Here is an 11500-nt window from a genome sequence, read left to right as displayed (position 1 = left end):
TTCACAGGCACCAGTCCTGCACGCCAGCCTCCTCCAACCCGGCGCTCCTTCAGAGGTGTGGGACTGCAGCTCCCATCAGCCCCCGCCGTGGCGGCTGGGGCTGATGGGAGCTGTAATCGCACACCTCTGAAGGGGCACCAGGTCGGGGGAGGCTGCTATATGCACGCTGACTTGCTGTTTTGAGCGCGCTATACTTAGGACCGGAGCCCAGGCATGTACTCCAGAGGGAACTGGGCTGGGAGCCCCGGCCCGGGCTAATCCACTCGGCCTTAGCGCCTTCCCTCGGGAACGGGCCTGGCCGACGCAGGAGCCCAGGCGAGCGACATCCCCGCTCCCTCACGGGCTCGTTCGGCGCTCCCTCCGCCTCCGCAGAAATGGAACAGTCCGACACGTCTTCCCGCTTGTCCCCCGCCCGCCCGGGCGAGTTCGCCGGAAGCGGCGCCCGTTCTCTTCCGGGGCGGCCCCGGAGGCGTTCGTGGCCTCCTCCGCGGCCCGGGTTGGCGACGCGGCGGTGTCCGGCTGTCCGTCGCGCCTTCCGGGCCCTGGTTCTCGAGAAGCAGCCGGCGGCGGCGGGCGCGCGGCCTTGCTCTGCTTTCGTGCGTAGCCTCGCGGGGGCTCCTCCTGGCAGGCGCGTGGAGGTCGCGGGAGGGGTTGCTGGGGAGCCTCTCGGCGCGCCCCACAAACCGGGGCGGGAGGCGCGGGCTGGGGGGAAGGAGGCTGCGGTGGCGGCGGCGCTCGCCCCTGGAGAGTCCGCCTAACCGATGCCCTGGCGATGGCGTCGACGCCCCGGGCCACACCTCTGACCTGGGCTTTTCGTAGCGAGGCATGAGGCGCCCCCGGCTGCCGTGTGTCTGCGCATGTGAGGCTCTGCCCTCGATTACTTGACGGGGGCTTCTATAGGTCTTCTCTTGTCGTGCCACAATGGGTGTTTCGCTAGCCGCTTTCCCGTCTCTGTGGGTGGTGTGCGTGTGCTAGAAGGAATCAACACGAGCGGGCCGTTTTCCGCCTCGATTCCTCCTTGGGCACATTCTTGTCTTGTGCATTCGCGCCAAGGGCTGTTTTCTGCAGGAATTTTCCTTTATTGGTGTGGACTTGCATGCCGCTCCTGGGATGAAAATGATAGCGTGGGAAGGTTTGATGCCAGTGCTTGCTCATCGGTCAGGAATACAGTATTGTTGTTTTGCTGTTCATTTAGAAAACGTTTTTATCCGTTGTTCAGCGCTTACAGGGATTTTACATCAAAACAGCAGAGCAGGAAAAAACACCCCAAAAATAAAACATAAAAAAGACATAGCAACAGTAGAACTAAAGTCAGTTTGTACAGTATGGTAATCTTTTAAACCCTAGGTAAAAGTGTCTTTGCCTGACACTGAAAAGACACCAGAGTGAGGCAAGTCTCCTTAGGGAGTAGCATAGACAAGCTCTCAGCATGGTTTTGAAGTCCTTGCCAAAAAGATCACTTTGGGGGAGAGTTGGTACCCTAATCCAGGGGTGGGCAGATCTCCAGATGTTCTTGATTTCAATTCCCAGAAGCCCCTGCCAGTATGGCCAGTGGTCAGGATTGCAGGGAGTTAAAGTCCAAAACATCTGGAGATCTCCTTTCTGCTCACCCCTATCCTATTCCAATCAACGCATTCAAGCTTAGCAGTGGATTCTGTGAAGAGTTTGTGTTTTCTCTTCAGCAATTGCATGCATCTCCGTGACAGGCATCATATTTAGAGAGTAGTAACTGTGAGTCTCTTCAGATCAACAGTGGCCACAAGACTGGAAAAGATCAGTTTACATTCCATTTCCAAAGAAGGGCAATGCCTTCAGACTACACTTCAGAGTGTTCAGACTACCGTACAATTGTGCTCATTTCACATGCCAGCAAGGTTATGCTCAAAATCCTACAAGCTAGGCTTCAGCAGCATGTGAACCGAGAACTACCGGAAGTACAAGCTGGGTTCCGAAGAGGCAGAGGAACTAGAGATCCTACATTCACTGGATCATGGAGAAGGCAAGAGAATTCCAGAAAAACCTCTATTTCTGCTTCATTGACTACACTAAGGCCTTTGATTGTGTGGATCACAACAAACTGTGGCAATTCTGAAAGAGATGGGAGTACCAGACCACCTTACCTGTCTCCTGAGAAACCTGTACGAGGGTCAAGAAGCAACAGTAAGAACTGGACATGGAACAACCGATTGGTTCAAAATTGGAAAAGGAGTACGACAAGGCTGCATATTGTCGCCCTGCTTATTTAACTCATATGCAGAGTACATCATGAGAAACGCCGGGTTGGATGAATCGCAGGTCGGAATTAAGATTGCCGGGAGAATTATCAATAACCTCAGATACGCAGACAATAACACCCTAATGGCAGAAAGCGAAGAGGATCTCAAGAGCCTCTTGTTGAGGGTGAAAGAGGAGAGTGCAAAAGCTGGTTTGAAACTCAACATTAAAAAAACTAAGATCATGGCATCTGGCCCCATCACTTCCTGGCCTATAGAAGGGGAAGAAATGGAAGCAGTGACAGATTTTATTTTCTTGGGCTCCAAGGTCGCCGCAGACAGTGACTGTAGCCATGAAATTAAAAGACGCTTGCTCTTGGGAGGAAAGCTATGGCAAACCTAGACAGCATAGTAAGAAGCAGAGACATCACCTTGCCGACAAAGGTCCATCTAATCAAAGCTATGGTTTTCCCAGTAGTAATATATGGCTGTGAGAGCTGGACTATAAGGAAGGCTGAATGCCGAAGAATGGATGCTTTCGAACTGTGGTGCTGGAGAAGACTCTTACGAGTCCCCTGGACTTCAAGGAGGTCAAATCAGTCAATCCTAAAGGAAATCAACCCTGAGTGCTCATTGGAAGGGCAGATACTGAAGCTGAAGCTCAGATATTTTGGCCACCTAATGCAAAGAGAAAAGTCACTGGAAAAGACCCTGATGCTGGGAAGGATTGAAGGCAAAAGGAGAAGGGGATGGCAGATGATGAGATGGCTAGATAGCATCACGGATGCAATGAATATGAACTTGAGCACACTCTGGAAGAGAGTGGAGGACAGGAAGGCCTGGCGTGCTATGGTCCATGGGGTCATGAAGAGTCGGACACGACTTAACGACTGAACAACAACAACAACAACTGTTAGTCTGTTGCAGAGGGAGGGAAATTCTCGTGGCACCTTAAAAACTAACAAATGTATTCTAGCCTAAGCTTTTGTGGATACTGTTCCCTTGATGTGATTCAAGAGATCATTCCCTTATGCCTTCAGCTGCAATCCTAGATCTGCTGTCCTTGAAGTAAACCCCATTGAACTCACCTTTGAGTAGATATATAGGATTGAGCTGTAACTATCCCTTGCTGTAGGAAGTAGAGAGCTATCTATCAATCTATTTATAATTTAATTTCTATATTGCCCAATAGCTGAAGCTCTCTGGGCAGTTCACAAAAATTAAAACCACAAAGTACAGCATAAAACAATATAAAATCTGAAAGCTTAAAACTACAATATAGAAGTACAACCAGTAAAACCTCTTCCTGGTAGCGACGCGACTCACTTCCCTTGGCAGGGACTCCCGGAGAAGAACCCCAAAGATGATTTTAGGGTCTGGGCTGGTACATATTGGAGGAGGCGATCCTTCAGATTGTTTGCCCCCAAGCCGTTCATCTATAGGCCATCTAGTCTATACTCTGATAAAACTCCAAGTAGATTATATAATCTTCTTGGGGACATTATTTTAATACATTATTGCTCAGTTCTCCTCTTTCTGATATTTTTTGTGTTGTGGCTTAGTTCAAATAAGTCTCTTCTCTCCCCTGCCTCACTTCAAACATAATTGGTTCCTTTGCCCCTTTACTCCTGTGACTTACTTTCAAAACTCACCCCACCCCAGTCTCCACACACAAACACTCCAACTTGGCACCTTCTTGAACTGTGGTACCCAGAACTGAGCATCAGGTCCAAATGAGGCCTGTCATGCCTTGAGTAGAGTGGTAGCATTATTTCTGAAGTCCCACATACTATTGTTGTTTTACTGTAGAAATGCTAGTCTCAGACCAGTCGCGTAGCAGATCTGCTTTCATATCAACGAGAGGCCACCTGGGAGTGGCACTCAAATAAAGGAAGCTACACTTTATCGCTCATCAGTGGTGTAGACTTCATATATTTAAAACTAACACCAGTTTAAAACTAGCTTGTCTTGCCTAAAATAAAATATTTGCTCTTTTTTAAATACTGAGCGTCTACTAGTGTTGTGGGCCAACCTAATTCTAGCTTAGTGTCTATCAAGGACCAAATGTTTCCATACTATACCAAACGGACTCAAACTATTTCCATGTAGCTGCCTTGGGCTTAGTTTGTGATGTCTGAAGTCTTTAACAATTTCAGCATGGTGGTTTCTTTGTGCTGAGACAGAAAAGAAATCCCTGAGCCTTCCAATGGGGCAGGAAGGGAATATCATATCAAAGGAAGAAGTTAAACTTATTGTTCAATCAGCAAGAATGTTGCAGACATTCAAATAAAATGCAAGAGTACAAGAATCCTCTGTTGCATAGTCTAAACACAGAAGCAAAATACTCAGATACCTGGACAGTCTACTAATTGAGCTTCAGCCAATTTCATGTAAAGCAAAGCTTGCAAGTCTCTATATAACAAGCTATCAATGATTAGCATACACTTTTAAATAATATATCTGCGTCTTACAAATCAGCCTGACAAAGTTCTCAATACATTCTGTTTCTGGAAGCATTATATGTAGAACAGTGTAGTGCATAATGGCAAACATTTTCAATTATCTACATTCAACGTAAGTTCAGTTGCTCAGCTAAACTTTTCCTGTAAGACTCTTCCAGAAGTTGGGAAGGTGGCTGTTGTCAACACTCCCCACATCTTGAAAAGCTGCTTTAATTCACTAGCTGCAGCCTGATAGGGGAAAAAATGTTAAATTTATTAGAGCCTTCTACAGGGCTGAATAAATATACCATATTTTAAGTCAAGGGTAGAGAACCTGGTGCCCTCCAGATGTTTTGGACTACAGCTCCAATAATTTGACCACTGGTCATGCTGGCTGGGACTGATGGGAGCTGTAGTCCAAAACATCTAAATGTTATGCAAACACTTAGAAACCCTGTTCTAAGTGTTTGCATAACATTTCTATGTGCTTGGGAAGCCCTGCGCTTTGGTTTTTCCTAAACCATGGTGTAACAAAGGATTAACAATGCTATCCTATAAATGTCTCTTTAGATGTAAGCCCATTGAGCCTAATGGGACTTACTTCCAGGTACGTGTCTACGGGACTGCAACCTTGGAGGTCCAGGCGCAATCTCACAGACTTTATCAGAATCCATTTGTTTTGAAATCCAAGAAAATCTCCTCCCCAGCAATTGACCATTAAATTGGAAAATACTTTTATTGTTCCACTTGTTCTCCAAACCTCTGTATGAAATATGGCTTGCCTGCTACTTGTTCATATGTGGAGACAATGTTCAGTTCTGTTAAGTGTGGTTTATTGTGCTCATTAAAATGGTACCTGAATAATACAGATGAGTGTATAGTGTGGGAATAAAATGCAGCATCTTAAGAAAACTTAGACCTTTCCCTTAGCTCACTAATGTTGCTTATATAGCTTTATCAGTTGAATATTTAGCAATAAAGGCACTAAGGCTTATACCAGAAAGGGTTTATTTTACCTCCAGAACCAATACCCTGCACCTCTCAAATTGTGATTTTTCTAGACAAAGCCTCAGGGATCCACACCCCAAAGATGGGAAAGTATCATGAATTTCAGTTTTGGAATCAGAGGCTTATATTGCTTTTCAGCAACCAGAGAACATATAAAATTGCCTTATTTTGAGCCAGACCATTCACTGAGCACGTGAGGTCATGTGAACACTCTCTTTACAACAATATATTGGAATGCAGACTAGGGAATTCCCCAAATGTAATGCAGTTCCCACTTGTAAGTTTAATCTTTTTGTTTGAAGTACAAACTTGCTGCAGCACCAAACCAAAATATTAAATACTGTTTCCTCCAGGTATTTCCTTTAAATGCAATCAGACATTTCTCTTCAAACATTTCTACTTATTCTTGCCTCCCCCCAATGGGTGAAGGGAACCATGTATTGTCTGATGTATTGTCATTCTTTCCCACTTCTTTAAATATATAATACTCTGCTTTAAATTATATGTATTGTGTCGCACTTTAATCCTATTTGGCCTTAAAATGGATGTGTTAAACAAATTTTGGATGTTTGGGGATATGGTGGTCCTTTTTGGAAAGATTACTAATCTTTATCTGCTTAAGCAGCTTTTCCATGACATTATTGGCATTTAAATTCTTGACTTTCTGAACTTAGCATCTTGTGAGACACATCATTTCTCGCTACAATAGATCTGAAGATATTGGAATCGCAATCTTAAAGCACTGCATCGCATTAAGTCTACATGGAAATAATAGTGATTACATTGAAGTAAATCCCATTGTTCTATGACGCTTCATGCAGTATGTGTAGAGTTGGGCTGCAAAGCTGTCTTCACTGCCATTTGCTTCTGTTTAAAAGAAAATAACCAAAGAAACAGGGAAATAACCTAACGTGCAACAGACTGGCACAAGAATGGCTATTTAAGCAATATTTTAAGTATTGCTTAAAAATGTATATGTATAATTCAGTGATCAAAAAACCTGCTGGTTTAAGACCAGAGTTAAGGCTACCTAATGCTGGTTCAAGCTCCACAAAGTCAGGAACTTAAAAGCTATGACTGATGCCTTAACTGATGTGTCCCGTGATCAGGGATGATGTCGTGCAGTGTCACAAATGGTACTTGCTTATAACTTTATCCTCCATGCACCCACGCTCTTTCTTGGTCTTTCAGGCCCAAATCCAGATGGGGAGCATGGAGTGCCAGGGACCAGCAAAGATGCTCCCTGGTGTCCTGGTCGTGTATTGCCTTATGAAGCTTCTGAGCCTTTTCTTTTGCTAGAGGAATCCTCCTGCCAGTTGACCCATGCCAGTTTGTTGCTTACTTCAGTAGCTGGCAGAATGGGTTGAATAGCGAGAGGGAGCCCTCTTCTAGCAGGAAGGCTAGATGCTTCAGAAGGCAATACAGGGCTAGGCCAAGAGGGGCATCTTTGCTGAGCATGGAAAAGTGCCCTCTGCATGTAGAAAGCAGTGAGGAGGGGGTGGAGCTAGCAAGCTCATCCCTGCTTCCCTTCCTCATGTGTAGAACTTATGGCGAGAATGACTGAATAAGGCTAGATTTTCACAACCATCTTAATGTGTGTACGTGGAGTGTGAACTCATATTCAGTGTAATGTGTCTCCCTAGTGTGAGACACTATCCTTGTATGGCTTTTTCCTGCCACAAAGAAAATAAGAGCAAGGATCGGGGCCCCTTCACTGCATTTCTACTTTCAGAAAGGTGGTGTGAGGCCCTGGATCCTTCTGCCCCCCCCCCCCAAGTGCATTCCATCCCCAGCCCTCCCAAATTATCTGAGGGTCAAAGTGCATGTTACTTTAAAAGTGTACTTCATTACTGTGTTTCTAAAAAGTAAACTCATGGGACTTCATATGGATCAGGACCCTAAAGCGGTGGGTAGGGGGGCTTTAACCTTTTGCCCTTTGCCTGCAATTTACCTTACAACTGTATGCCAGTTTGGCAATGTAAATTTAAGGCAGGGGGGCCTGATCCAGAGTGGGACCACAGTGGAGTGGGGTAGGCAAAGCCTTAAAGTGTCCCCATCCCCCCACAAATGGTAGGGTTCCAATCTGTGCAGTAAAGTGTAGTCTCACCTTGTGAGGTCATATTCCATAACAAAAGGAGTAGGCCTTGCCTATAGAATACAGTATTATGCCTCTGGCGTACTGGCAGCATTCTAGCTTCAGAGTGAAACTGAGCATGCCCAACATAAACTTGCCAGCACTTGCTGCCATAGGCTTTTATGGGGCAGAAACCCTTAATAACCTTTGAATCACCACTCAGACCTTCAAGTCAATGAAAGACACATCTCGTTGACAAATCTGAATAAAGTACAATAGGAGTTTTCACCAAAATTTGAAAGAAATATATGATATGCTGAGCTGCAGCTTGGAGAAAAAAGTACAAATGTGTCAATTTTCAGCACTGTTTTAACTTGCTGTACCTATGTCATTTTTTATAGGATTGGTTTGAAAAATTGCACAATTATAGACCTCAAGAAGATCATGAAAGCCAAGTTTCAAGTTATTAGCTCAACAGGTGTCATTTTTATAAGCAGTAGAATGGTGAGGCTTATAATGGCAGAACTTCCTCTCACCTTAACTAATACATGCATGAATCCAGCCTTCCCCAATCTGGTGCCCTCCAGATGTTTTGAATTACAACTCGCATAATTCTTGACCATTGGCCATGCCTGCTGGGGCTGATGGGAGTTGAATTCCAAAACATCTGAAGGCCACCAAATTGGGGAAGGTAGCAAGTATTTAATAATATCAGATGGGACTAGAAAAACAAATATCGATGCCCAAGTATTTTGGTATAATGTAATAACTTTACCTTTAATGCTAAATTCTAAAACTTAAAACATCAAATATTTTGTATGCACCATCAATGATGTACCAACGCCAACAGAGAAAAAAGAAGCTATTACATTTGACTGTATGCCAGTCTTTGTAAATGAGTACTTGCTAATGTCCTTTAGGAATCCCTTTAATCTCTTACTCCCATTACATAATGTGTATTGAAGGATATTTTCACTGAATTGCTTTTCTCTTCATAATTTTATGTATTTACTTAAAACATTTCTATACCGACCTTCATGGCGTGAGTTTCCAGGGCTGTGTAGAATATAAATAATTAATTTTATTGTATTGTCAGGTTTTTAAAATAATACCCAACAGCCATAATAAAAAACAGCAAATAAAAATTTCAATTACAGAGACAGACTGAAGTTGAAGTCCAAATTAAAATGCCTGGGTAAATTGATATGTCTTAACCTGGCACCAAAAAGATGATAAATTAGGCGTACCTCCTGGGGGGGGGGCATTCCAGAGCTCAGCCGCCACCACAAAGAAAGCCCTCTCTGTTGTAATTCGATAGCAAACTTCTGATAAGGAAGGAACTTGAAACAGGGCATCTGTGGGAGATCTTAAGACACAAGGTAGGCTGATTTGGGAAGAAGCACTCTTTCAAGTATTTGAGTCCCAAGCTGTTTAGCGCTTTAAATGCTTGACTTGGGCCCAGAAGCAAATAGACCACCAGTGCAGTTCTTTTAAGATTGTAGTGATGTGACCAAATGTGACAGTATCAGTTAAAATTCTGGCAGTTGATTTCTGTACTAATTGGCGCTTCCAAATCGCATTCAAGGGCAACCCCTTGTATAATGCATTGCAGTAATCCAACTGGGAGTTTACAAGTCTGTCGTCAACAAAATCCACTTGCTTAACAGGCCAGGGCAAGAAAGTTTTGGATGTTGGTGAGCAAGAATGCTACAGGGAAACTACATTATAATAGATAAATTAGGCTTCCTGGAAAACCTGGAGTACATTTTTGGGAAGGAGTTTGTTCTGAATAGCATTGGTAAAGGTTTCTTTCCCCTCTCTTCCCTTCTTGGGAATACTACAGATCCGGTGTGTGGTGTGCGTGTGCTAGCGACACCATTTTCAATCTCTGGTGCTGCTTAGCATTATGTTTTAGTTTCTCTTTCCATGCAGTCTCTCTTGCTTCTCTCTTCCCGGAAGGCCTTGTCAGCAGCTACTGAAGAACCTTTGCAGCCTCAGCTTTCACCCCTTATCCTGAGGTTATATTCCTTTCAAAAACCTCCCAGTCAGCAAATTCCTGCCACTTCATTCCAGTTGCAGGTTGATCTGGTTTTTTTTTTTTAAAAAAGAGCAGGAAGGTTTACTTGTAAATTGCTTGACAGGCTGGATGGGAGAAGGCAGTGGGCAATTTCAGATCTCCCTTTTTTACTTCTGTTTCCTTTGTGTCTGTACCTCTGTAGTCTTTCTCTCTTCCCCAGCCCTGCTTGGAACTGGCCTCTCTCTCCCACTCATCCATTCCACATTAAGAAAACAGCAACAACTCCATCTGTTTTGTCCTCTGGAGGCTGATTAAAGATAAGAAATAGAACACAATGTGGGGTTGTGAAGGGGAGCTGCTGCAGAGAAGGGAAAAAGATCTGATGTGGATTTCTTTGGGAGAGAGGGAAAGACAGTCTTCTAGCCTAGCCTTTTTAACCCTGGTTTTGAAAACTGATGCTTCCTGTGCTGGGGCCTACCAGGAAAGTGTGGGAAATAATCTAATTTAAAGAAAGAGACCTGGGAAACAATGCCATCTGAATTATTAGCTCTTCTCCTTAATTCTGTGATAGGCAGGCTACCTGGTGCTGGGTAGAAAGAGAAAGACATTCTGCATGTGTTCTCAGGTACTTTTACGATATTCGTGCTGACTAATAAAAAAACAGCCAAAGACTACAACACCCAGATGTAATTTGTGGTCCCCCGTTATCAGAACATGGGTCACTATGGCTATACTAATTCCTGTCTGGAAATGATTGCAGCTGGCCACCTGGGCTTCTAGTGACACAGCTGGATCAAAGAGCATATTTTAGTATTTGTATTTTCATAGTTCTTTTAAAAAAAGGACTTTGACCAAATTCTTGATATACTTGTCCAGGTTGCATCTATAGGGTAAAAAATTATTTCTTTAGCTGTTGAGTTCTTTGCAAATGTTTGTTTTCAGCTTAAACCTTGTTTCTTTCAGGGAGCCAATTCCAAATGCCCCGCAATGGATGATGACAGTCAGGACGAACTTATAAACAAGAATGCTGCAGTAGGCAAAGTCAAAAGAACAAATGCGCTGCTCTTCAGTGATGCAGGTAAGTGAAGCTAGTTGGAGCCTATTCTAAAAACTGGCAATGTTTCCTAACCTTAAATAAGTATTTACAATAAGAAATCTCCCTAGGGGTTTGAGCTTGGAAATATCTCACTGGCTTCATAGCCGTACACCTCCAGGTATAGGCATAGTTTTAATTCTTACTTTAATGTCTGGATGTGTGAGGGTAGCAGTTTTATACCAAAGAAAACTAAGGGTTAAATCCAATGTCCATTAATGTGATAGGACTTTCCTCCTCTCTCCGCCTTGCTGCAGCTCTCCTCACCACTGTAAAAATCTGCTCTGGAGGGTTTCCCAGCCCTCCAGAGCAGATTTCAAGGGCACGCAGGGTGGTGGTGATGGGTCGGTGAATTGCCTCCCTCCTGCCTCTGCAGATGGTACTGCTTAAGTCAGCGGAACAACAGCATTGGATCCAACCCTAAGAATTCCTACAGGAAGAACCTCGGTGGTCTTCCTTTTCATTGGGGGTGGGCAACCTGCAACCTTGGCCTAATTTTAAAAGCACTCTACAAGTGATCCGTTCAGACCCCTAGCAAGAGCAATCTGTTCCTTCCCTTGTTGCCTTGTGTCAGAAATAGAGAAAGAAGGGGTGCTCTCTGCCCACTGCTGGCAAGCGGCCTCAACACCCCCAGGGGAACCTGGCCCTCAGCAG

General features: G+C 44.3%; 1 protein-coding gene across 6 annotated transcripts in view; it reads left to right on the top strand.

Annotated features, from left to right (window-relative positions):
- Positions 1-454: 454 nt before the first annotated feature.
- The window catches only part of PHRF1 (PHD and ring finger domains 1), a 51205-nt gene continuing 40159 nt past the window's right edge, over positions 455-11500 (top strand). For 3 of the 6 annotated variants that reach the window (XM_084857041.1, XM_084857053.1, XM_084857033.1), the window contains exons 1-2: positions 455-596; positions 10717-10831. In XM_084857041.1, coding sequence (XP_084713167.1) covers positions 10741-10831 — 91 coding nt within the window. In that variant the 5' untranslated portion in view covers positions 455-596; positions 10717-10740. Of the gene's footprint in view, positions 629-10263; positions 10379-10716; positions 10832-11500 lie in introns of those variants that run through there. The other 3 variants (XM_084857083.1, XM_084857072.1, XM_084857061.1) reach the window with 2 other exon arrangements.

This window comes from Heloderma suspectum, chromosome 1, assembly GCF_057233095.1.
Source record: "Heloderma suspectum isolate Gila_16-S chromosome 1, 16-S_ref, whole genome shotgun sequence".
NCBI classification, from domain to species: domain Eukaryota; kingdom Metazoa; phylum Chordata; class Lepidosauria; order Squamata; family Helodermatidae; genus Heloderma; species Heloderma suspectum.
This window is presented reverse-complemented; position numbering and strand designations above follow the sequence as displayed.